The following is a 26673-nucleotide window of genomic DNA, read 5'->3' on the forward strand; positions in this document are numbered from 1 at the left end:
AGTGTCCCCTGACTTCCTGGTGGTAGTGTCCCCACTGCTCCCAAAGCTCCCAGGTTCCTGTGTCTCTTTCTCCCAATTCCTTTTCAGTCAAAGTTCAGGCTCCATTCACCTATGGATACTCCCAGTCTCTACTTCTGGAATCTTCCAGGGATAATTCTTATTGCCTCCCCCTCATTCTGGACCCTGCAAAGCCCCTTTCGTCAGGTTCTGCAATGAAAGTCCAGCCATGGGAATTCCCAGGCATAATCCCTTCTCAGACAGGGTGTCTGTGAGGTGGTGCCACGGGGCATAGGCATATGTTGAAGGGGGAGACTGGGGTCACAGCTGCCACATCTTTGCCACAGACCTCTCCCGAGCCTACTCCTGGGCCTCCTTAGAATCCTTGCTGCCGTAAGAATTGCAGGCTTCCTGGCCTTATGACAACACAAAGGGAAACAAGAAGTTTCCCTGGGGAACACAGGGTCCTGGGTCCAGATTGGAGAGGGCACAGGGCCAGGGGACTCTGGCCAGACATAGGCCCAGGTCTGTGGCTGGCCAGCTGCGGCTGTGGGGCCCTGCATGTGTCTCAACATGGCCCTGGAGCTCTACATGGACCTGCTGTCAGCACCCTGCCGTGCCGTCTACATCTTCTCAAAGAAGCATGACATCCAGTTCAACTTTCAGTTTGTGGATCTGCTGAAAGGTCAGTTCCCAGTGCTACCCGGCAGGCCTGGTCCTGGGGGATGCAGGGCACACAGATTGGGGTTTTCCTTTTTTTCTTGTTTTTTGATGGAGTTTCGCTCTGTTGCCCAGGCTGCAGTGCAGTGGCACTATCTCTGCTCACTGCAACCTCCACTGGGTTCAGGTGCGTCTCCTGCCTCAGTCTCCCGAGTAGCTGGGATTAGAGGTGCTCGCCACCACACCCAGCTAATTTTTTGTATTTTTAAAAGGAGTTTCACCATGTGGACCAGGCTGGTCTCAAAATCTGAACCTCAAGTGATCTGCCCACCTCAGCCTCCAAAATGCTGGGGTTACAGGCATAAGCCACCATGCCCAGCCTGATAGGGGCGTTTCTGAGGAGCAGAGACAGAGACAAGGGAGTCACCCCAGAGGTCCCCAGGGAAGGAAATGATGCCGGGGGCTTGTAGGCTGCATCCCTGTCTAGCCTACCTTAGTCATTCCCCACTAATGACAGTCCCCATGCCGGAGATGAACAGGCTTTTCGAGGAGAAGGGGGAAGGAAGAGCATCTGGGACTCCCTGAGCTCCCACCAGGCACCCTGGCTTCCTTGTGGAAGTCTAGGACGTTGTGAACTCAGCACCTGCCTGCCAGGTTGGCAAAGGGGGCAGAAGAGCACAGTCTGTCTACATCCGTCTTCCCCAGTGTTCAGAACGGCTCAGGGCTCCACTGACCCCGAGTGAGGGTCAGACGGGTGGGCTCCAACTCCATCCTGAGCACAGAGGGGCTCCAAAACCTCAACCTGCAAAAGCAGAAGCCTCTAGAACACAGAGGAAGAGACAGGGAAGCTTTGGAAATGAATGGGGTGCGAGTGGAGCCCCCAACGGGAAGCAGCTGGTCCAGAAAGAGTTTCAATTCCTGCCCCTACATCAGGTTCCCTGTACAGATGACCCCGATTGTGTCTGAGAGGCTTCCCTTTGGATGTCCAGCTGTGTGCTGGGCCCGGCTTCCTTAAAGAGGGGACAGAGGAGTGAGGGCGATGGGAGTGGGGATGGGACTCAGTCCCTCAGGGCTTCAGGTGATTCAAAGGCTGTGGCTTCAGATCCAGCTTTGGGGGTGGGCCCAAAGCTGGAGGCCTCCCCCCAGCTGGGGGAAGCTGGACGGGGAGGCCTCCAGCTTCTGGGCCAAAGGGTCGTCCTGGTCCTTGGACACAGGTAGGAGGCACAGGAGTCACTAAACCTAGGGTGGAGTAGCCTGGGAGCCACCAGTTCTGATCCCAGTCCGGTTCTGCAACTGCCTTGCCCTATGACCTGGGGTGAGACGCGATGTCCCTCTGGGCCTCAGTTCCCTCTTCTTGAGAAAATAGAGAGGGAGGTGTTTGTGTCTCTGGGAGTCTCAGTTCTCTCTCCCCTGGAGTCCCACAGCCTCATACCTTCCCTGCCCCTCCCAGGTCACCACCACAGCAAAGAATACATTGACATCAACCCCCTCAGGAAGCTGCCCAGCCTCAAAGATGGGAAATTTATCTTAAGTGAAAGGTAAGTCTTCCCCAGGGCCCTTGCACCATCTGTCTCTGCTCCTCCTGGGAGACACAGTGCGCGCATTTGTCTATTTCACCATGGAAAACCTCACACATACACTAAAGGAGAGTGAATACTAACTAATGAGGGGCATGAGGAACCCACAAACCCATTGCCCAGCTCCGACTGTTGCCAACCTGGAGTCCATTTTACATCATTTCTATTCCCCTGCCTCCCAGACATCCCATCATTCCAGTCATAAATGTTTAGGGGCCAGCTCACACCTGTAATCCCAGCACTTTGGGAGGCTGAAGTTGGGGGATGGCCTGAGCTCATGTGTTCAAGACCAGCCTAGCCTGGACAACATGGCGAAACCCCCATATCTACAAAAAATACAAAAATTAGCTAGCGTGGTGGTCTGCACCTATAGTCCCAGCTACTCAGGAGGCTGAGGGGAAAGACTGCTTGAGCCCGGGAGGCAGAGGTTGCAGTGAGCCGAGATTGAGTTCTTCAGCCTGGACAACAGAGTAAGATCCCATCTCAAAAATAAAAATAAATAGTAAACAAATCAATAAATGTTTAGGAACATACCTCGCAGAGATAGTAGCTCTTTTTTTTTTAGAGACGAGTCTTGCTCTGTCACCCAGGCTGGAGTGCAGGCTAGGATCTCGCTCACTGCAAGCTCCAAGCCCCGGGTTCACGCTTTATTCTTCCTGCCTCAGCCTCCCGGGAGGAAGCTGGGACTACAGGCACCCGCCACTGCCTGCTAGTTTTGTATTTTTTAGTAGAGACGGGTTTCACTGTGTTAGCCAGATGGTCTCGATCTCCTGACCTCGTGATCCACCCGCCTCGGCCTCCCAAAGTGCTGGGATTACAGCTTGAGCCAATCACACCAGGCCGAGCAAGAGTTCTTAAAAAAAAAAAAAAAAGAAAGAAAGAAAGAAAGAAAAGAAAAAGCAACAGACTGGGCATGGTAGCTCATGCCTATAATCCCAAAGCACTTTGATGAGGCTGACACGGGAGGATCGCTTGGAGTGGAGGCCAGGAGTTCACGCACTGCAGTGAACTCCTGATTGCCCACTGCACTCCAGCCTGGGCTAGAGAGGTAGGAACACTACACTACCATTAAGATACCTCACAAAATTAACAATAATTCCTAGATTCTTAATCTAATGTCTGGCTCCTGCTGTTCAAAACTTCCCCTCTGATTATCTCCTAAATATTTTCTTATGCCAAGTTGGACTAGGATCCAAACAAGTTCTGAATCTTGCAGCCAGCCGCTGTCTCTCCGGCCACTCTAATCGGGTAGCTCTCTGCATGCCCTAACTTTTTACCTTGGCAAGGCTTGCTTAAGTTGATGATAACAAGGAGCACTTTGTCCTGTGGAGGTTCCCACACCAGCCATCAATCAGCAAGGCCTAGGACACCCCTCCGAAGCATGTCTCCCCTCCGTCCCCTTCCCTCTGTCCCCATGACCTCCACCATTCCCGGACATCACAACCTTCCCGATAGTTGCTGGCCCTGCTGTCATCCATTCTGCCCCCTCGGGCTCACCCTCCATCCAGCACCAGAGAGATGGATCCTTTCATGCCCTGGCTTATATAACACCTAATCTGACGGATTAAGTCCATAACCTCCCTGCATCTCCTGGGGCTACCCTCTGTGGCCTCCACAGTGTCTCTGGCTGCCTCACCACTCCCCAACCACCCCCATCCTCCTTCCAGTTGCACCCACCTACTCTCCGTTCTTCAGATTCACCTTGCTGCCCTTACCCTGGTATTTCAGCCTGTGTTTTTCTTTGCTGGTTTTTTGAGACAGAGTCTTGCTCTGTGGCCCAGGCTGGAGTGCAGTGGCACAATCTTGGCTCACTACAACCGTAGGTGGGATTACAGGTGTGTGTCACCACACCCAGCTAATTTTTGTATTTTCATTTTAGTAGAGACAGGGTTTCACCACGTTGGCCAGGCTGGTCTCCAACTCCTGGCCTCAAGGGATCTGCCCGCCCTTGGCCTCCCAGAGTGCCGGGATTATATGTGTGAGCCATCGTGCCTGGCCTGTTTCTGTTTTGAAAAAGGATCTTGCTCTTTCACCGAAGTTGGAGTGCAGTGGCGTGATCTTGGCTCACTGCAGCCTCAGATTCTTGGACTCAAGCGATCCACCCGCCTCAGCATCCTGATTTGACACGTGTTGTTCCCCTTGCTGGCCTACTCTTTGTTACACCACCAGCCCCCAACTCCTACTCACCCTGCAGGGCTCCTTCCCTGCCCTTACTGACTGTCAGACAGACAGCTCTGGTGAAGGCCTTTCCCGGGGCCATTTGGGCTCCTTCTTGCTCTGGAAGCCCCAGCAGTTGGGCCCAGGGCATATTGGGGTGGTTGATGTACTGGCACTCAGGAAGGCAAGGGCAGTGCCCCTGACGGGCCCTTTCTGCAGTGTGGCCATCCTCTACTACCTGTGCCGCAAGTACAGCGCCCCATCACACTGGTACCCGCCAGACCTGCACGTACGTGCCAGTGTGGATGAGTTCATGGCTTGGCAACACGCGGCCTTTCAGCTGCCCATGAAGAAGATAGTCTGGCACAAGGTGAGCAGGATCACTTCCGGGGCCTGGGGACAAGGGCACAAGGGAGTCAGGGAGGCTGGTGGCCAGTTCTGGCCCTGCTGATTGCCGGTGAACTCTAGTAAGTCAGTCTCCCTCCCTCTCTGGGCCTCATTTCCTCAGCTCCTTCTCCTGCCTGTCTTACAGAGCTGTCAGGGGTGTGGACTGAAACAATGGGCATGAAAGAGTCTTATTAGGCCGAGGGGAAGGGCGTACAGGAGGGGCTGATATGACTTACCCAGGACAGCATTTGAGGCATTTCATTCCGAACTAGAGAATCTCAGCGTTGAAAGGCCCACAGAAGGCCAGGTGTTGTGCTCAAGCCTGTAATCCCAATACTTTGGGAGGCCAAGGCAGGTGGATCACTTGAGGTCAGGAATTCAAGACCTACCTGTCCAAAATTGTGAAACACTGTCTCTACTAAAAATACAAAAAAAATTAGCCAGTGTGGTGGTGGGCACCTGTAATCCTAGCTACTCAGGAGGCTGAGGCAGGAGAATTGCTTAAACCAGCCAAGTGGAGGTTGCAGTGAGCTGAGATCATGCCACTGCACTCCAACCTGGGTGACAAAGTGAGACTCCATCTCAAAAAAAAAAAAAAAAAAAAGCTCATAGAAAATTTGAAGATGGCCGGGCGCGGTGGCTCATGCCTGTAATCTCAACACTTTGGGAGGCCAAGGCAGGCAGATCACAAGGTTGGGACTTCGAGAACAGCCTGGCCAACATGGTGAAACCCCATCTCTACTAAAAATACAAAAGTTACCCAGGCATGGTGGCACGTGCCTGTAATCCCCGCTACTCCAGAGGCTGAGGCAGGAGAATCTCTTGTACCCAGCAGGCGGAGGTTGCGGTGAGCTGAGATCCCGCCACTGCACTCCAGCATGGGCAACAGAGTGAGACTCCGTCTCAAAAACAAAAAACAAAAAACAAAAAAAAAATAGAAAATTTGAAGGTGACAAATAACCAATACATGTGTACATGATTGGTTACATCAAATTCTATGCCTGTGACAGGCATCACTAATCAGTCACAGGACTTATACCTGCTGAGCTCCCCAAATCCTTGTGAACACATGGTTCCCAGCAACTTCCACCAATCAGAACTGCTACAAGAGGTGAAACTACTTTATGTCCTGGGAAGTGTCCAATATCTATCCAGCAGACAAGAGTACAGAGACCAGGCAGGGCAGGTGGCCCTGGAGTGCAGCCTCCTCTTCCCTCCTCTTCCCAACCCTGGCCAGTTGCTGATCCCAAAGATAACAGGGGAGGAAGTTTCAGCTGAGAAGATGGAGCATGCAGTGGAAGAGGTGAAGAACAGCCTGCGGCTCTTCGAGGCGTATTTTCTGCAGGATAAGCTGTTCATCACCGGGGACCAAATCTCACTGGCTGACTTGGTGGCCGTGGTGGAGATGATGCAGGTGTGGGTTGGGGTGGAGGAGGGTTAGACCTTGGGCAGAGGTGGGACTCCTCTGTGACCAGTGGGGCCATCACTTGAGGATAGGCTGGAGAGGCGGGAAAGGCAGGTAGAGCTGCCATGGGGGCTGTGGGAGCCAGGTCTGGGGGCCTGGACTCAATCTGGGGGCAACAGGAAGCACAGAATGTTATCAATCAGGGAGGATCACAGTTCTCCACATTTGACAAAGATTCTTCGGTGTGGGAGGAGCTGGAGGGTGAGCCTGGGACAGAGAAGAACACTGCATTTCCTGGTCAATCCACCAGCATCCCAGATACCGCCTCCTCTTGCTGGACTCGCCAGGAAATGTTCACTGGCCCCTGGGGTTCCTTCTGGCCCTGCCTCATTCCCAGAGCTCCAGACAGACAGCTATGGAGGACAGCTCTCCTGGCTGGGTCTGAGGGGCATCCACTGTGCATTTGGAGGCACACCTGAGTATGGGGCATTTATGTGGCCTCTCCATGCAGGGGAGGGGTGACCAGTTCTGCCTCTCAAGACACTGGCCAGGGTCTAAACTGGCCATCCTACACACCAGCTAGGGCACTGCACACTGACCAAAGAGACTAATTTTCATATCAGCCAGAGCTATGCCCAGGAGGAGGCACCTGGGATCCTGGTGGCTTGGCCAGGAAATGCAGTGTTCCTTTCCTCATCCCAGAGATCTCTGGCTCATATGAAAATTAGTCTCTTTGGTCTGTTTGCAGTGCGGACCAGCACCAGGAAAAATCATTCTGGCCTGCCCCGAGGGCTCAGACATATGCTTTGCCCCCACCCCTTACATGTCACCCACCACCCACCCCTTCTTGGGCTTCCCAAAGACCTTGGGTGCAAAGCCAAAGTCCAGGGTAGACTGTCTTAGTGAACCAGCCAAACTGCAGGGTAGACTGTCTTAGTGAGCCAGCCAAACTGCAGGGTAGACTGCTTGCCAGGTCTCCCATTCTAGCCCCTGAGCCTGATCACAGTCGGAGGTTAAACATGGGGAAAAAAACCTGAGTTCTCTCCCTCATCCACATATACACCCCTGGGATAAGGGGTTTCCTTGGAAGAAGGCAGAATTCATGTGAGGTCGCAGGCTGGAGAAGTGGGAGCTGCCTGGGCCGGGAGCCCTCTCAGCATGGTCCAGAAGGCTTAGAGCAAGAAGAGCAGTGACCAGAGACCCTGGGGGATTCTGGATTCTCCATCCCCATGTACATCTATTACATAGTCTGCGACCCCCTTGCTCAGGCCTTGGGGGTCAGCAGCCTATTTCTTTGCAGAGGCAGATGTTGGAGGCGGGGGCCTGAGGCTGTGGGAGAGGACCCAGGTGGGGCTGGTCCCCAGGCTCACCACATCTTCCTCTTTGTCTATCCACAGCCCATGGCAGCCAACTATAATGTCTTCCTCAACAGCTCCAAGCTAGCCGAGTGGCGCATGCGGGTGGAGCTGAATATTGGCGCTGGCCTCTTTAAGGAGGCCCACGATCGACTAATGCAGTTGGCCAACTGGGACTTTTCAACATTGGATCCAATGGTCACGCAGAGAATCTGTGAGTTTCGGGAGAAGTACTTGTGATCCTAATTGCAGCCATCCTGCAGGGCCTGGCTGGCTCAACAATCTGAGCCACCTTCCTTAAAGGAAATGCTAAAAAAGACACCTCTTCTTTGCCTAATAAAGAGCTGGAACAACCATCACAGCTGCTGAGCAACAGATAGTTGGCGTATGCACAGGGTCTGATGTGGGAGTGGGTGGTGGTTACAGATCCTTCCAGTTTCCAAAAAGAATTTTAAAAGTAAAGGGTTAAATGTGGCTACATTGTCAGTAATAATAGTTGGTGACTTCAATACTCCACTTTCTTTTTTTTTTTTTTTTTTTTGAGATGAAGTCTCACTCTGTCACTCAGGCTGGAGTGCAGTGGCACAATCTGGCTCACTGCAATCTCCGCCTCCCAAATTCAAGTGATCCTCCTGCCTCACGAGTAGCTGGGATTACAGGCACACGCCACCACACCCAACTAATTTTTTTTTTGTTTTTCTCGAACTCCTGAGCTCAGGTGATCCACCCAGCTCAGCCTCCCTCCCAAAGTGCTGGGATTACAAGCGTGCGCCACTGCGCCCGGGCAACATAGAGTTATATTATCCAGCAACTCCATTCCTAGGTATATACCAAGAAGACTGAAGACATATGTCCAGACAAAAACTTGCACATGAACGTTCATCACAGCAATATTCACAATAGCTGAAACATAGAATCAATGCAAAAGTCCATCAACTGGTGAATGGATAAACACAATGTGGTGTATACATAAAATAGAATATAATTCAGCCATAAGAAGGGATGAAGTACTGTGATATGCTACAACATGGATGAATCTTGACAACATAATGCTAAATGAAAGAAGCCAGTCATAACAGGTGACATATTTCATTATTCCATTTGAGTGAAATGTCCAGAAGAGGCAAATACTTCCTGTCCACAGAGGTAGAAAGTAGATGAATGGTTACCAGGGGCTAGGAGAAGAGGGAAATGGGGAGTGACTGTTTAATGGGTACAGAGTTTCTCTTTGGGGTGATGAAAATGATCTAGAATTAGATCATTGTGATGGTGACAAAACTTGGTTAATATACTAAAAACCACTGAATTGACTTTAAACCAATTGAATTTTATTTTTTTATTTTTTTTATTTTTTTTTTTGAGACGGAGTCTCGCGCTGTGTCACCCAGGCTGGAGTGCAGTGGCGCGATCTCGGCTCACTGCAAGCTCCGCCTCCCAGGTTCAGGCCATTCTCCTGCCTCAGCCTCCGAGTAGCTGGGACTACAGGCGCCCGCCACCACGCCCGGCTAGTTTTTTGTATTTTTAGTAGAGACGGGGTTTCACCATGTTAGCCAGGATGGTCTCGATCTCCTGACCTCGTGATCCGCCCGCCTCGGCCTCCCAAAGTGCTGGGATTACAGGCTTGAGCCACCGCGCCCGGCTACCAATTGAATTTTAAAGTATACTTTGAAAGTGTGGACATTATGGTATGTGAATTATACCTTATAATGAAAATATGATTGCATTGTTCAAAAGAGTATGGAAGGAAGCATACAAAAAATATGAAACATAAAGTATAGCTCTTTTTATTCTAAAGTGTAGAAATTGAACATTTTGTCTCAAGATATAAAACAAAAACAAAGAAAGCTAAAAGCCCTTCCATTTGGCCATCTTGGAGTAAGACCTACCGCAGTCCAGCACCTTTTACTCAGCCCCACAGCCTAGCCTATTATTTTCATGAAACCCTATAGCTTCCACTTCTGTTTGACTGTTGGGTGTAAAATTATGAGTGACCATATTGGGGGAAGGGAGGAAAACTCCCCATAAAAGCATATCCTGGGGGCCTGAGGACAGACGTGGGCCCAGGTATCACAACGTGATATGCCTACTTGTCCCTATCTCATTGTCCACACACAGGGCTTGGAAGGCGGCCATGTTTTATATGACGTGAGCTCCAACCAACGAGCTGATTGGCTTCTTCAACAAGAGCCCAGGTAGAGATTGATGTCTAGAAGAGCCCATCAGATTCTAGGGAATCAGGCCTCTGGCAGTTGGGCACAGTGGCTCATGCCTGTAATCCCAGCACTTTGGGAGGCTGAGGTGGGCAGATCATCTGAGTTCAGGAGTTCGAGACCAGCCTGACCAACATGGAGAAACCCTGTCTCTACCAAAAATACAAAAAATTAGCCAGGCGTGGTGGTGCATGCCTGTAATCCCAGCTACTCGGGAGGCTGAGGCCGGAGAATCGCTTGAACCCGGGAGGCAGAGGTTGTGGTGAGCAGAGATCATGCCACTGCACTCCAGCCTGGGCAATGAAGAGTGAAACTCCGTCTCAAAAAAAAAAGAGAGAATCAGGCCTTTGGCAGTGGAAACTCCCCTGAGAAGATGTCATAGGGTCCTCAGGGTCAGACACAGAGAGAAGGAGACATTGGGACAGAGAGAAGAGCCAAGAAAAAAAACGTGACTTGCAGTCTGTGAGGAACAGGGTGGCCCCCGGTGGCCTCCAGCGCAGGTTCTGGATCAAAGCTCCTCGAAGTTTGAGGCGCATTTGGATCACCTGAGGATCTTATGAAAATACAGACTCTGTCTGATTCAGTAGGTCTAGGTTTAGGCATGGGAGCCTGGTAGTATATTTCTAACAAGCTCCCAGGCAAGGCTGCTGCTGCTGCTGATCTAATGAGCACAGTTTGAGGCTGGACAGAGTGGCTCACACCCGTAATCCCAACACTTTGGGAGGACAAGGCAGGAGGGTCTCTTGAGGCTAGAACTTTGAGACCAGCCTGGGCAACATAGCAGGACCTCATCTCTAAAAAACAAGAGAGAAGAAGAAGAAAAAGGAAAAAGAAGACCTCAACTAGAGTAGGAAGCAGCTAGGCCACATATCTCTTTAATGGAGAAAAGAGTTTTTTCTTGAGTAAATTTGAGTGTAACCATGTTCCTTGTTAATGACGGTAACTTTAAATGTCAAGAATGTGAGAGAGGCCAGGGGCGGTGGATCACATCTTTGTAATCCCAGCACTTTTGTAGGCTGAGGTGGGAAGATCACTTGAGCCCAGAAATTTAAGACCAGTCTGGGAAACAAAGTGCAACCCCGTCTCTACAAAGTCAAAAAATCAGCCAAGCATGGTGGCATGCTCTGGTGGTCTGAGTTACATGGGAGGCTGAGGCAGAAGGATTGTTTGAGCCCAGGTCGAGGCTGCAGTAAGCTAAGTTTGCACCACTGCACTCACTCCAGCCTGGGTAACAGCAGGACCCTGTCTCAGAAAACAAACAAACAAATAAACAAGAATGTGAGAGACCACGGGGAAGGTGTGGCCCTGGGGTAGGGACTGGGAGACGGGAGAACAGCTGTTAGTGGCCCCATCGCTGCCCAGAGCAGACAGTGCCCTGTCCACCCTCATGAGCTCTTCGGACTCCTTGGACAGGACTGGCTACACAGGAAAATGTGGGGACCCTTATTTTTAAATTGTTAAGAATGTCAAGATGGCAACAGCAAAGCTTTAAACCAAGTGCATGGCTCTTCGGCGTTGCAGGCCCACGAGGCAGGCAGACTGGTATTCACATCCTTGTATAGCCCCCTTGAGTGTGGCTGGGGTCTGTCCTCTATTTCTTGGAAGCAAGGTTTATCCCTAAGTCTTATTTTCAGGCAGGTGGATTTGAGAGCTATTATCCTACCTCCTTGCTTGGTGCCCTGTGAATAAATCTTTTCTCTTTTGCAAAACTCGTGTCACAGTGATTAATTTACTGTGCATGGGCAGAACGGACCTGGTCCTGGCCAGTAACACCCAAGAGGCTTTCTAGGAGACTACACAGCCAAGAGAGCACTGAGCAATGTTTGGGAGCATTCTGTCTAAATGACTTTTCTCTTTTTTCCAGGCCGGGCACGGTGGCTCACGCCTGTAATCCCAGCACTTTGAGAGGCTGAAGCTGGCAGATCACTTGAGGCCAGGAGTTCAAGACCAGCCTGGCCAACATGGTGAAACCCTGTCTCTACTAAAAATACAACAATTTGCTGAGCATGGTGGCACATACCTGAAATCCCAGCTACCTGGGTGGCTGAGGCATGAGAATCGCTTGAATTCGTGAGGCAGAGGTTGCAGTAAGCAGAGATTGTACCACTGCACTCCAGCCTGAGTGACAGAGAGAGGCTAAGTCAAAAAAAAAAAAAAAAGAATCGCACATACTTTCACTTTTATCTTGTTTTCTATAAATTAATAAATACAGCCTTTGTGAGTTGGTTTATGTGAGTCAGACCCAAAGAAAATGATGAACCCTGAAACATGGACCAAATTAATTGTTTTTTGTTGTTGTTGTTGTTGTTGTTGTTGTTTAGGTGGAGTTACCCTCTTGTCACCCAGCCTGGAGTGCAATGGCGCAGTCTCGGCACACTGCAACCTCTGCCTCTAGAGTTCAAGCAATTCTCCTGCCTCAGCCTCCCAAGTAGCTGGGATTACAGGTACATGCCAGCATGCCCAGGTAATTTTTACATTTTTAGTAGAGACAAGGTTTCACCATGTTGGCCAGGCTGGTCTCAAACTCCTGAACTCAGGTGATCTGCCTGCCTCAGCCTCCCAAGGTTTTGGGTTTACAGGCATGAGCCACTACTCGCACCCCAAATTAGGTTTTGAACTTGCAAGACAGGCTGAGCCTTGGACCAGAATCCTGACAGCTCCTCCTCGGGCCTCTGACTGAAGTTATCCAGAGGTGAGGGGAAGGCAGCCGTTGCCTTCTCTGAGTGTCTACCTCCTTTCAAAACTTTAACATGGAAATCTGAATTTCTCATCTTTCCTTAATTTTTTTCCAGTTAAAATATCATTATTACTGGCCAGCTGTCGTGGCTCACATCTCTAATCCCAGCACTTTGGTAGGCAGAGGTGGGAGGATCAGTCTAGGCAACACAGTGAGACCCTGCCTCTACAGAAAAAAAATTTTAAACTAGCTGGGCATCTTGGTGCGCACCTGTAGTCCCAGCTACTCAGGGAGGCTGAGATGGGAGGATGGCTTGAGCCCAGGAGTTGGAGGCTGTAGTAAGCTGTGATTACACCACTGCATTCTACCCTGGGCAAGAGAGAGAGACTCTATCTAAATAAAATAAAATAGTTATTACTTCCACTTTCTTTGCAGAAATGTTCCTTATTCTCTAGAAAACATTATGCTTTGGCTGACACGCTTTCAGTGGGATTTGTTTTAGAAAGTGATATGTGACCCTGATACTATTTGACAGGCTCCATGGCAGGCCTTGGGGGGCTCCCTGGCAGCAAGGAGCAGGCCTGGGCTTACAACTTCGCAGATGAATTTAGGGGTGTGCACTCGCAAGGACTTAGGAGGGCTTTAGCTTCCCTGTCATTTTAAAGATGGAGAAACACAGGCCTGGAGAAGGGAAGAAATAAACCCAGGGAATGCGATGGATGGCACTGTGCTGGCAGGAGCAGGAAGACCAAGGCTGTCACATTCCAGGGAGTGCGACTGGAGTGAAGCGAGTGGCCACAAAACACTGAACGTAAGCCCTGAGGCTTTGCCACTTGCTGGCACCAAGGACTCTGCAGTGTTGAGCCAAGAGGATGGACTTTGGAGCCAGACTTTCTGGGTCTATAATCATTCAGTGTTTATCTCTTCTTCTGAAATGGGGACGATGGGAAATTCTGACACACGCTTCAACACAGATGCACCTTGAAGACATTATGCTAAGTGAAATGAGAGAGCCAGGCACGAAAGGGATGGAACTGGGGCCTTTCTGTGCGTCCCCCTGAGGGACTACCGTCTCTTGGCCACCCGCCCTGATCCTGCAGGAGCCAGGCTGGCCCAGCCCTCTGACAGGCCGCCCGCTGCCCGCGATGGGACTAAACAGCGTCCCCAGGCGCCCGAGCCGCCCAATGGGGCACCGCGTTCGGGGGGCGTGGCCGCAGGGGGCGTGGTCTGAGGTCTGAGACCCGAGTCCTGGCACTGGAGTTTGCTTTCTCCTGCTGGTTTCCTCTCTGTTCGGTCTGTCCCCGCTATGGGCCTGGAGTTGTACCTGGACCTGCTGTCCCAGCCCTGCCGCGCTGTTTACATCTTCGCCAAGAAGAACGGCATCCCCTTCGAGTTGCGCATCGTGGATCTGATTAAAGGTAGCTCTGGCCTCGGGTTTGGGGAACTGAAAAGTCAGGAAGGGACAGGTAGGCATACATAGCTTAGGGAACTTCTCCCGGCGCCACCTTCTTCCTGGGGCCCTTGCTGGTCTGGTTTGGAGACCGAAGGGAGAAAGAGCCAGCAGGGAGATCCAAGAGTGGGGGCTCCCCCAAACTCTGCTCGGTCTCACGGAATAGACCACGGGGTTCCCCTAAGGCCGAATAAAGGGGTTTGGATCATGAAGAGAAGCGAGACCGGAGGACAAAAACAGGCGCAGCTGCGTGCAGGGGCACACGCCTGTAGTCCCAGCTACTCCAGAGGCTGCTGTGGGAGGATCGCTTGAGCCCAGGAGTTCCAGGCTGCAGGGCGCTATGTTAGTTTTCCTTCTAACAGTCAGGACCCTCAGCTGCAGGTCTGTTGGAGTTTGCTGGAGGTCCACTCCAGACCCTGTTTGCCTGGGTATCACCAGTGGAGGCTGCAGAACAGCAAATGTTGCTGCCTAATCCTTCCTCTAGAAGCTTCGTCTCAGAGGGGCACCCGCCCTTATGAGATGTCAGTCACCCCCCTACTGGGAGGTGGCTCCCAGTTAGGCTACTCTGGGGTCAGGGACCCACTTGAGAAGGCAGTCTGTCCGTTCTCAGATCTCAAACTCCGTGCTGGGAGAACCACTACTCTCTTCAAAGCTGTCAGACAGGGACGTTTAAGTCTGCAGAAGTTTCTGCTGCCTTTTATTCAGCTATGCCCTGCCCCTAGAGGTGGAGTCTACGGAGGCAGGCAGGCCTCTTTGAACTGCGGTGGGCTCCACCCAGTTCGAGCTTCCCGGCCGCTTTGTTTACCTACTCAAGCCTCAGCAATGGGGGACACCCCTCCCCCAGCCTCGCTACCGCCTTGCAGTTCATCTCAGACTGCTGTGCTAGCAGTGAGCCAGGCTCAGTGGCAGTGGGGCCCTCGGAGCCAGGCGCGGGATATAATCTCTTGGTGTGCCCTTTGCTAAGGCCGTTGGAAAAGCGCAGTATTAGGGTGGGAGTGTCGCGATTTTCCAGGTGCCGTCTGTCAGGGCTCCCCTTGCAGGGCACTATGATGGTGTCCTTGAATAGCCGCTGCACTCCAGTCAGGACATTCTAGCAAGACCCCATCTTAAAATGAAAATAAGAAACAAAATGAAAACGCGTGTGACCTGGGCCTAGGGAAAGGCGGGATGAGAGAGGTTAAGGGTGCCAAGTGTAGACACTGGGGCGGGATCAAGTCCCTTCTTTGTGGCCCAGCTGCTGAGATTCTGCAACAGCAAACAGCTCAGGACGTGACTTTCCGTCCCTGCCCTCTGCACTCGTCCAGTCTGCATTGGGGTTCTTCTTTGTCCCTTCCTTCCTCTGCTCCTCCTGTTTTGCCTCTGACCTTGTCCTTGTTTTCCACTTCTTTTTTTTTTTTTTTTTTTGAGACAGAGTCTTACCCTTGCTGTCACAGTGCAGTGGCATGGATCTCAAATCACTGCAACCACCGCCTCCCGGGTTCAAGCGATTCTCCTGCCTCAGTCTCCTGAGTAGCTGAGATTACGGATGTGTGCCACCATGTCTGGCTAATTTTTAACAGAGATGGGATTTCACAATTTTGGTCAGGCTGTTCTCCAACTCCTGACATCAAATGATCCACCGGCTTAGCCTCCCAAAGTGCTGGGATTACAGGCATGAGCTGCTGTGCCTGGCCCAAGGCATTTTGTTTGTTTGTTTGTTTTTGAGACGGAGTCTTGCTCTGTCACCCAGGCTGGAGTGCAGTGGCAGGATCACAGCTCACTACAACTTCTGCCTCCCAAAACCTTGTCCTCTGCCTCTTGTTCCTGCTGGGGAGGTAGGTTGCCCCAGGGGGTATGCTGGGAGCAGAAGGGGGACCCTGGGGCTTGGTGAGCCCTACACCCTGTTTCTCTGGCATGCCTCCAAGGCCCTTGAGGACTCAGCTAGCAGGCCCAGGCCCAGTGCGGGGTGGGGTAGTAGGAGGGGTTGGAAGCAGAACCCAGGTATGGCTGATTGGGCAAGTAAGGCGACTCTACTTGGCTAAGCCTTCTGCCTAGGGCTCCCACTCCATGGCTGGCCCTCTGCCTGAAACTTCTCCACCTAGTCTCTACTGGAGACTGCCCACTGTCCTGCACAAGGACTTCCTCTGCAGAGTATGGGGCAGAGGAAAGGGAATGGGAGGCAAGAGGACGTCCGAGCTGGTTGTCAAATATAGTGGTGGGGAGGGAAGCATGTTTTACTAGGAAAGAGAGGAGGGTGTTCCTGGTGAAGGAACAGTCTGAAGGGAGGGTAAAGAGAGGGTAGCAGGCTGGGCATGGTGGCTCACACCTGTAATCCCAGCACTTTGGGAGGTCGAGGTGGGAGGATCACTTAAGGCCAGTAGTTCAAGACCAGCCTGGGCAACATAGCGAGACCCCATCTGTAAGGAGAATAAAAGGTCAGGGTACGGAAGGTGGTAGCAGGTATGTTACACACAGCTCCACAATGCCCAGGGCAGGGTGAACAAAGGGACATGGCAGAGCCAGTAGAAGTTGCTTCTAAGTAGGTAGATACCAGAAAAAGGCCACTTCTCTGTGTTTCATGACCCTGCCTTAGAGTTAATGGTGGAAGGGACAAGGTAGTAAGCCAGAGTCCCCTCAGGTGACCTATCCTGCAGCTTGGGACGCTCTGATTGTAAGTTCATGAAGCTGGCAATAGTGGAAAGAGGAGGTGGGTAGGGTGCATGCCAAGGTCCAGGAACCACACCCTGCACAGTGAGCTCTGTTGCAGAGGGGCAGGCTATTGAAGGAAGCTGTGCCTACAGGACTTAGCAAGGGATGTTGTCTATTTTGTACCAGCCAGTGGAGTGGCCTCCTCCTCCTCCCGCAGGGGCCCTTCCAGTCTTTGCCAACCAGGAGTGCAGACTGGTGGGAAGAAGAGCTATGAAACTGGGGCCTGAGTATTGCAGGGAGGGGCACAGACCATGGCGGGCTCAGCATTCTCCTCCCACCACTCACCATGCTGGATTCTTCCCAGGTCAGCACTTAAGCGATGCTTTTGCCCAGGTGAACCCCCTGAAGAAGGTGCCAGCCTTGAAGGACGGGGACTTCACCTTGACGGAGAGGTAAGTGGGACCCTAGGGCTGCTGCCAGGCCTGCTGGAACCATCCTGCTCTAACCCTGTATTTCACAGACAAGGAAACTAAAGTCTTCAGAGGCAGAGAGTCTCTGTGCCCCGCATCCCGCAGAGAGTCAGTACTGGACCCCGGGCCCCTTGCTTCCTGCTATTCCAGTTCACCCTGATGATTGGAAAAGCAAACATCTACTTTACTTCCTCACCAGTCCTTTGGTTGCTGGTGAGAGTATCCTTGAGGCAGCAAGCCAGTGGAGGAAGGCAGCTTTGGCCACCACGGGGCAGTCCTCTGGCCAAGCTTCTGTGGCGATGGCTCAGTGGCATCTGGGCTGCCCGGTGGCTCCATCTCTGGGCTGCAGCTTCCCAGGATGGGTCTCCCCCATGGGAGAGCCACCAGATATGGACGTCTTACATCACAGCAGGTCCCAAGAAGTTGAATCCTCTTCAGGAAAGGCCAACCTTTCCCCAGTTCTGCCCCTTTTGTCACCAGAGTCACCCTTCCCATAAGAAAGAGAACCTGGAGTTTGTGCTTTAGAGCTCATCTCTGAAATCTCAGGATGGATGCATCTCCAGTGAATTCCTCTGACATTCTGCCAGGGACCTTCTTCCTTCCTGGTGCCCCAGGTGTCCTGAGTCCTTGTGTTACTCAGCATTGTACCTCCCAGGTAGCAGCCAGAGTCAATGTGCAATCTCTGCATCTCTCTGCCACTACTCTCACCTTCAGGAGGTCTGTGGCTCACAGGGACCTGCAGCCCTCCTCAGAGATGGCTTGAACAACTGGCTTGGAGCAAAAGGAGCTCCTGGGCACCCTGCACAGACAATGGAGTCGTTAAGCTGGGACATGGGCGTAGCCCCAGCTTAATAGAGAATATGGGCCAGTGGCAGATACAGAGGTTTTCTGCCCTTTTGGCCTGCATGCCCAACCCTTGGGAAACCCCAAGTTCCTGAAAGCTTTTCTGTGTCTCCAAATGGACACATCTTGTGCCCTTCCAGGTCCATGCTTATCCCATCACCATGGCGGCCCTCAAAACCCAGGGAAGGAGGAGAGTGCCAGGGTGCCTTGTCTGTTCTGTTGTTCTAGGATCCTGCAGCTGCAAGAGTGTTTCCTGAGTGGTGCTTTAGGGAGCCAAACTACCTCAGTCGGCTTAGATAGGAGCAGATTCTTGGCAGAAAGAATGATAGAAAGAACAAAAGGACATGGGAGCCTTCTTGAACAATCAGGCCATCACAGGCTGGTCGGAATCCCAGCGGATGAGAGTGGATGCAGAATGGAAAGAACTGAGCTTCTTTAAAGATCAGCTTTGATGACCCATCCTCCTGGAAGCTCTCTCTGGTTCTCTGATCAGAAACTGTCTCTAAGCATTTGGCAAGACATTCTGTTGTGGGATTTTGCCTGGTGGTAGGAAAAGCTTGGGTATAGCCTCAGAAAGATTCTCAGCTCTACCATTAAGAGCTGTGTGCCCTAGGGCAAATCTCTGCCTTTCTAAGCCTGGTTTTCTTCTCTGGAAAATGAGGCTAATACTTTGGCAAATTGTCAGAAAGTTTAAAGAAGTGTGCTGGGCACAGTGGTTCGTGTCTGTAATGCCAGCACTTTGGGATGCCAAGGCTGGAGGATTGCTTGAGGATAGGAATTTAAGACCAGCCTGGGCAATGCAGTAAGATCCTATCTCTACAAAAAAGAAAAAAAAAAAAGCCAGGCACGGTGGTGCACTATTGTAGAAATTGAAGCTGCAGTGAGCTGAGATTGCAACACTGCATTCCAGCCTGGGTGACTGAGGAAGACCTTGTCTCAAAAAAAAAAAAAAAAAAGGCCGGGCGTGTTGGCTCATACCTGTAATCACAGCACTTTGGGAGGCCGAGGTGGGCGGATCACAAGGTCAGGAGTCGAGACCATCCTGGCTAATAGGGTGAAACCCCATCTCTACTAAAAATACAAAAAAATTAGCCAGGTGTGGTGTCACGCACCTGTAATTCCAGCTACTTGGGAGACTGAAGCAGGAGAATCTCTTGAATTCTCTTGAGGTGGAGGTTGCAGTGAGCCAAGATCGCACTACTGCACTCCAGCCTGGATGACAGAGTGAGACCCCATCTCAAAAAAAAAAAAAACTACGTATAGAATACCCAGCACAGTGCCCTTCCCTTACCTATCGTGACTCCCCCACACCCACAGTGTGGCCATCCTGCTCTACCTGACGCGCAAATATAAGGTCCCTGATTACTGGTACCCTCAAGACCTGCAGGCCCGTGCCCGTGTGGATGAGTACCTGGCATGGCAGCACACGACTCTGCGGAGAAGCTGCCTCCGGGCCTTGTGGCATAAGGTGAGGCTGGGAGTGTCGGGGGCGGCAGCGAGAACATTCCCCAGAAGTGCTCAGGCACCATTTTCTTCTTTTCAGTTTTGGATTATTTCTACTGACCTGTCTTTGCCTTCACAGATTCTTTCCTCTGTTGTGCCAAATTGCTATTAAGCCTATCCAATACATTCTTTGTTTGAGATATGTATTTTTCAGCTCTGGAAATTCCATTTGGTTGTTTTTAGAATTTCCACTTCTCTGCTGAAATTCACCATCTGTTTATCCATTTTATCTGTCTTTTCTTCTAAATTCTCTAACATATTTATCACTGTTACCTAAAAATCTTTGTCAACTAATCTCAACACGTAGGTGTTCTGTGGATCTGTTTTGTTTTGTTTTGGTTTTTTGAGATGGGGGTCTCACTCTGTCACCCAGGCTGAGTGCAGTGGCGCGATCTCAGCTCACTGCAACCTCCACCTCCCAGGTTCAAGTGATTCTCCTGCCTCAGCCTCCTGAGTAGCTGGGATTACAGGTACCCACCAGCACACCTGGCTATTTTTTGTATTTGTAGTATAGACCGGGTTTCACCATGTTGGCCAGGCTGGTTTTGAACTCTTCACCTCAAGTGATTCATCCTCCTTGGCCTCCCAAAGTGTTGGGATTACAGGCATGAGCCACCACACCCAGCCTATGGGTTTATTTCTATTGATTGTTTTTTTCTCCCTCTTAATTATGGGTCACATTTGCCTGCTTCTTTGCTTGTCTCATGATGTATTATTATTATTTTTTATTTTTTTGAGATGGACTCTCACTCCATTGCTCAGGCTGGAGTGCAATGGCGTGATCTTGACTCACTGCAACCTCTGCCTCCTGGGTTCAAACAATTTTCCCACCTCAAGCCTCCCAAGGAGCTAGAATTACAGGCACCCGCCATCATACGTGGCTAATTTTTCTATTTTTGTAGACACAGGGTTTCACCATGTTGGCCAGGCTGGTCTTGAGCTCCTGACCTCAGGTGATCCTCCCACCTCGGCCTCCCAAAGTGCTGGGATTACAGGCATGGGCCACCATGCCTGGCCTCATGATGTATTCTTGTGTGCCAGACATTATGATAAAAGAAGAACAGAGATTAAATTGCATAATAAATACCCCCAAGAAAGGGCTTGCACTTCCCTTTGTCAAGTAACCAGGATGCGAGGCTGTTCTCTTCTAGCTAATCAGGAGGTGGGCTGGGTTGCAGGTTTAGTTGGTTTCAGTTTATCTTTGGTTTCAGATTTCTTGAATGTGAGATCAGGTCACTAGCTCAGTCTAGCACGGCTTTAAAATCTAATCACCAACTACTATGTTGCCTATAAGATCTCTCTGCTTTTCAGCCCTGTCCCCAGTTCCCAAACTGCTGCTCAGTCAGAAAAGCCCGTGCCTGTGGCAGTCTTTCTCCCTGCCTGCTTGGGTCCAAGGAAATGAAATTGGAATGAAAGTAGCTCATCTAGGAACGGGTTATGCCTCTCTGGAATTTAGTTCATTTAGTCAAGTGCTGTCTGATAGAAGTATAATGTGAGCCACATACGTAATTTTAAACTTTCTAGTAGGCACAATTAAAAAGTAAAAAGAGGCTGAGCACAGTGGCTCATGCCTGTAATCCCAGCACTTTGGGATGCCGAGGCAGTGGATCACCTGAGGTCAGGAGTTCAAGACCGGCCTGGTCAACATGCGGAAACCTTGTCTCTACTAAAAACACAAAAATTAGCCAGTCTTGGTGGCCTGTGCCTATAATTCCAGCTACTCAGGAGGCTAAGGCAGGAGAATCACTTGAACCCAGGGGGCAAAGTTTGCAGTGCGCCGAGATGATACCGCTTCACTTCAGCCTGGGTGACACAGCTAAACACCGTCTCAAAAAAAAAAAAAAAAAGTAAGGCTGGGTTTGGTGGCTCACACCTGTAATCCCAGCACTGGAGATTGAGACCACCCTGGCTAACAAGGTGAAAACCCGTCTCTACTAAAAAAAAAATACAAAAAATTAGCTGGGCGTGGTGGCGGGCGCCTGTAGTCCCAGCTGCTCGGGAGGCTGAGGCAGGACAATAGCGTGAACCTGGGAGGTGGAGCTTGCAGTAAGCCGAGATCACGCCACTGCACCTCCAGCCTGGGCAGCAGAGCAAGACTCCATCTCAAAAAAAAGAAAGAAAGAAAGAAAGAGAGAGAGAGAGAGACAGAGAGAGAGAGAGGAAAGAAAGAAAGAAAGAAAGGAAGGAAGGAAGGAAGAAAGAAAGAAAGAAAGAAAGAAAGAAAGAAAGAAAGAAAGAGAGAGAGGGAGGGAGGGAGGGAGGGAGGGAGGGAGGGAAAGAAAGAAAGAGAAAGAATAAAAGGAAATTGATATGTTTTACTTAACCCAATGTGTTGAGAATATTCTCATTTTGGCCAATAAGTACAAAAAAAGATGCTCAGCATCACTAATCATTAGGGAAATGCAAATCAAAACTAACTCTCTACCCCACTAACTCCTGACTTTGCCTGCCCAATCCCCAGGTGATGTTCCCTGTTTTCCTGGGCGAGCCAGTATCTCCCCAGACACTGGCAGCCACCCTGGCAGAGCTGGATGTGAACCTGCAGTTGCTCGAGGACAAGTTCCTCCAGAACAAGGCCTTCCTTACTGGGCCTCACATCTCCTTAGCTGACCTGGTAGCCATCACGGAGCTGATGCATGTGAGTGCTGTGGGCAGGTGGGCCCCCTAGGCAGGGGGCCCTGGCTAGTTGCTGAAGTCCTGCTTATGCTGCCACACCTGGCTATGGCACTGTGCTTAAGTGTGTGTGCAAACCCCTCCTGAAGATCTATGATCCCCAAATCAGATGCTGCCCATCCCTGCCCTCACAACCATCCATCCCCATTCTGTCCCCTTTTCCCCACAGCCTGTGGGTGCTGGCTGCCAAGTCTTCGAAAGCCGACCCAAGCTGGCCACATGGCGGCAGCGCGTGGAGGCAGCAGTGGGGGAGGACCTCTTCCGGGAGGCCCATGAGGTCATTCTGAAGGCCAAGGACTTCCCACCTGCAGACCCCACCATAAAGCAGAGGCTGATGCCCTGGGTGCTGGCCATGATCCGGTGAGCTGGGAAGCTTTACCCCTGCACTGCCCTCAACAGTCCACAAAGCACTTTCATTTCTAATGGCCCATGGGAGCCAGGCCCAGAAAGCAGGAATGGCTTGCCTAAGACTTGCCCAAGTCCCAGAGCGCCTCAGCTCCCGAGGCCACCATCCCTACCCTGTCTTCCACAGCTACCTGAAAGCCATAATGAGAATGATGCGCACTGAGACCCTGTGTCCTTTAATCACTGCATTTCATTTTCATTTTGAATAATAAACCTGGGCTCAGCCTGAGCCTCTGCTTCTAACTCTAATGTGTGATTTATTTGACTTTCCTCTGTCCCAACCCTAGTCTTGGTCTCTATCCGAAAGACAATCCCCCTTCCCAGGCCTTTTGGGTCAGCTTCTCCCTGATGTTTGCCAAGAGTGAAATTAATAAATGTGGCTGAGTGTGGTAGCTCATGCTTATAATCCCAGTACTTTGGGAGGTCCGGGTTGGGGGATTGCTTGAGTCCAGGAGTTCAAAACAAAATTTTTTTTTTTTTGAGACAGAGTCTTGCTCTGTTGCCCAGGCTGGAGGGCAGTGGCACGATCACAGCTTACTGCAACCTCTGCCTCCCAGGTTCAAGCAATTCTCCTGCCTCAGCCTCCTGAACAGCTGGGATTACAGGCATGCACCACCACACCTGGCTAATTTTTTTATTTTTAGAAGAGACGAGGTTTCACCATGTTGGCCAGGCTGGTTTCAAACTCTGTACCTCAACTGATCTGCGCGTCTCCACCTCTGAAAGTGCTGGAATTACAGGAGTGAGCCACTGTGCCTGGCTCCCCAAAAAAATATTTTTTCAGAGATGGGGTCTCACTCTGTGCCCAGGCTGGAGTGCAGTGGCACAGTCATGGCTCACTGCAGCCTTGAGGTCCCAGGCTCAAGCAATATTCCCACCTCAGCCTCCTAAGAAGCTGGGACAACAGGTGCACCCCACCACGCCCAGCTAATTTTTTTATCTTTGTAGAGACAGGGTCTTGCCATGTTGCCCAGGCTAGCCCTGTACTCCTGTGCTCAAGAGATGCTCCCGCCTCTACCTCCCAAAGTGCTGGGATTACAGGTGCCAAGACACCACATGCAGCCAAAAAAAATATTTTGTTTAATTAGCCAGGCATGGTGGTGCATGCCTGTAGTTCTAGCTACTCGGGAGGCTGAGGTGGGAGGATTACTTGAGCCCAGGAGTTCGAGGCTGCAGTGAGCTCTGATTGAGCCATAGCATTCCAGCCTGGGGCAACAGAACAAGATCCTGTCTCTAAATACACGCAAAGAAACCCAGAACAAAACAAAACAAAACAAAACAAAAAACAATACATTTCCTGTAGCCTTCTAATTCTCGGAAAAAACTAATTTGTCTGACAGCCCAGGGCGCAGCAGCATCCCACATTTGTTGGCTATAGTCATGGTGACCCAACAGTTGACTGAGTTAGCCTCCCAGAACATGACCCTTACTGGTTTTTTTGTTTGTCTGTTTGTTTTGCTTTGTTTTGTTTTTTGAGACAGAGTTTTGCTCTTGTTACCCAGGCTGGAGCTCAGTGGTGCAATCTCAGCTCACCACAACCTCCACCTCCCGAGTTAAAGCGATTCTTCTGCCTCAGCCTCCCCAGTAGCTGGGATTACAGGCACTCACCACCACGCCCAGCTACTTTTGTATTTTTAATTGAGACAAGGTTTCTCCATGTTGGTCAGGCTGGTCTTGAACTCCCAACCTCAGGTGATCTGCCTGCCTCGGCCTCCCAAAGTGCTGGGATTATAGGCGTGAGCCACTGTGGCTCATGGGAGGGCCCTGTGGCAGGGCAGTGGGGGAGGCCAGCACCCTCACCCTGAGCTCCAGTGTTTGCTGGTCTGGCTGGCATAGAGAGATGCAGCTGGAGCAGAATTCAGTGGAGGAGGCAGGGCTATAACTGGCAGTAGGGACAGATAGCAGAGTCAGAGCCCCTGGGTAGGCCAGAAGGAGGCCCCTGCTCAGGCTGACTCTTCCCCAACTGCTACTCCTGGTACACCAGCGGAGCCACCTGCTGCAGAACAGGGGCTGGACACTGGGGCAGTTTGTGAGGGAGAATGGGCAGAGGTGTGCATGTCCATTCAGCAGAAGGGCAAAGAGGCCTACATGTAGGCCTATGATCAGACTGAGCCTGGCCTGACTGGAGGGCCCTCCCGATCCAAAACACAACCAGTCACTCATGCCTCCAGCACCGGGCCTGAGTAAGCAAAGTGAGTCAGACTCAACCAATGGGGAGGCAGCTTTGGAGAGCTCTGGCAGGAAAGGAAGAAGAGCCGGAGCCACTGGAGGCTGAGTGGTTGAACGGGGCAGGGATTCCTAGCAAGAAATGAGGCTATCCCGCAGGCTGGGAACGCGGTTTGGCTGGGGGCTCTGGGGTATTGACAAGTCACCCAGCCTGGTCGAAGGCCTTGGCCACCAGCTGGGACAGGGAAGCTGAATCAGAGGGGCAAGCCTAGAGCCTAGGGAGGAGGCTGGAGGGGTCTGACCTAAGTGGATGGAAACTGACTGGGGTGGGGTGTGAATTACAGCTCCAGGAATTGTCCTTGACCCATGTTTCAAGGAGCTGGACACAGGGAAAGTGCACCTCTGATGAAGTCAGGGTCTGTGGATCCGTTGACTAGCAGAGCCTCTTCCCGATGCCTCCCAGACAGGGCCCCCGTGAAAGCTGGTGCTGGGATTTTGGGGTGTGGGTGGGCAGGGACCTCAGAGAACTCAGGTTCTCCCCACTCACCTCTCTGATCTCGCTCTGCAGGCCAGCAACACAGTTGCTGCTTTTACCCAGGTGAACCCTCTGGAGGAAGGTGCTGGGCCTTGAAGGATGGGACTTCACCTTGGCTGAGAGGTTACCGGGTCCTCAGCTGCTGCCAGGCCTTGTGGGGCCAGTCAGTCGTCTGTCTGTTCACTGTTGATGGCTTGATCATGGATCGTGGGCCCTGCACCAGCCCCAGGGTGAAGAATGGGCTGAGGCAGGCAGAGGTGCCCAGTGCTGAGAGGGACTATAGGAAGTCCCTCCTGCATTGTACAAAATGAGGAAACTGAGGCTGAGGAGGGGAGGGACTTTAGAAGGCCAGGGGCCCAGTCTGCCCAGGCCTCCTCACTGCCAGCCCAGCCCTCTGAAGGAAGCTGGAGAGTGCTGGCTCTCGAGAGCCAGCTGTACTCAGGCATCTTAGTGCTACTCATTTTGCCCACAAACCCTGTGGGGCAAGTACCGTTTCCCTGGAGAGTCGAGGGACCACCCAGCGAGCTTCAGTGGCTATTTGCTAAACATTCAGGGCCAGACCCCATTTCAGCCCTGGGGCTTGAGCAGTTTAACGGTCTACGCCCCTTCCCCTCATGGGATCATACTTCATTAATACAAGGGGAGCTGATAGTAACCCATGTAAACATGTAACATATCAGATGTGGATGGATGCTATGGAAAATACACAGGGTAAGAGTGGGGCATGTCGCTGGAGTAGGATGTTGAGGGAAGACTCTGGAGGAGGTGGCATCTGAGCAGAGAGCTGCAGGAATGCAATGCATGAGGGGAAGGCTGGGTGTTCTGGCTGGAGGGAAGAGGGTGGAAGCACCCAGGTGGGACAATGCGGGGTGCAGACTGGAGAGCAACGGCCAGGGCGGGTGCAGTGAGCAGGAAGAGCAGGAGGTCAGGACAGAGGGCAGCATGGGATACTGGGAAGGCTTGGCTCTACCACAGGTGGACTGGAGTCGCCAGAGGGTTTTGAGCAGGAGAGAATCAGGGATCTGACTTACGCCAGCGATCTCTGGCGGGGTGAGAAAGCACTGCAGTCATCCAGCCTCGCAGCTGGAGCCCCAGACCAAGGTGGTGTGTGTGGTGCAGGGGTTGGGGGCGGGGTGGTGGTCGGTTCTGACTTCTTCTTAGAAACTCAACTGCAGGGTTTGCTGAAGGGTCGGAGGTGGCGGAAAATGGTGTTCAAAAAACGGCCTCCCCAGGCTGGTGGCTGCATGGTGGCGTGTTCCCACCCAGGCCACGAGTGCCTCCGTGGTGGAGCTACCCACATCTGTGTTTTCCTGGGATCACTGAGGGTCCTCACACCCACAGAGGCACGATGAGCTCTGGGGTCAGACTGCACAACGCTTCACCGTAGGTGGGACAGGGGATGGGACAGGGTGGGAAGCAATGCTGCCATGTCACCTGGAAGCTCTCCCCTGCTGGCCTTGCCCTGGCCCCTGTCCATGCTTTGGATATGTTGGGAGATACCCAACTTGCTCTCATTCTTCAGACTCACACTGGGTGCCCCTCCCTCCTGTGCCTCTCCCTGATCCCCCGCTGAAG

General features: G+C 51.7%; 2 protein-coding genes across 7 annotated transcripts; both read left to right on the top strand.

Moving 5' to 3' along the window:
- Window positions 1–523: 523 nt before the first annotated feature.
- On the top strand, window positions 524–7899 carry LOC101016449 (glutathione S-transferase theta-4-like). 2 transcript variants are annotated; one of them, XM_031656065.1, is made up of 5 exons: window positions 524–682; window positions 2108–2195; window positions 4611–4761; window positions 6016–6192; window positions 7581–7899. In XM_031656065.1, the coding sequence occupies exons 1-5, from the start codon at window positions 559–561 to the stop codon at window positions 7776–7778; spliced, it is 738 nt and encodes a 245-aa protein (XP_031511925.1). In that variant the 5' UTR covers window positions 524–558; the 3' UTR covers window positions 7779–7899. The 2 variants fall into 2 exon arrangements, with proteins under 2 accessions (XP_031511925.1, XP_031511926.1); XM_031656066.1 differs by lacking the exon at window positions 6016–6192.
- Window positions 7900–12841: 4942 nt separating this feature from the next.
- On the top strand, window positions 12842–22641 carry LOC101016081 (glutathione S-transferase theta-1). 5 transcript variants are annotated; one of them, XM_009199464.4, is made up of 5 exons: window positions 12842–13843; window positions 15581–15689; window positions 16868–16955; window positions 21781–21957; window positions 22162–22641. In XM_009199464.4, the coding sequence occupies exons 1-5, from the start codon at window positions 13732–13734 to the stop codon at window positions 22354–22356; spliced, it is 681 nt and encodes a 226-aa protein (XP_009197728.1). In that variant the 5' UTR covers window positions 12842–13731; the 3' UTR covers window positions 22357–22641. The 5 variants fall into 5 exon arrangements, with proteins under 5 accessions (XP_009197728.1, XP_003919137.1, XP_009197729.1 ...); XM_003919088.5 differs by lacking the exon at window positions 15581–15689 and adding an exon at window positions 19134–19284; XM_009199462.4 differs by lacking the exon at window positions 12842–13843 and adding an exon at window positions 19134–19284 and having other exon boundaries at window positions 15576–15689.
- The last annotated feature ends 4032 nt before the right edge of the window (window positions 22642–26673 follow it).

This window comes from Papio anubis, chromosome 16 (assembly GCF_008728515.1).
Source record: "Papio anubis isolate 15944 chromosome 16, Panubis1.0, whole genome shotgun sequence".
NCBI lineage: Eukaryota > Metazoa > Chordata > Mammalia > Primates > Cercopithecidae > Papio > Papio anubis.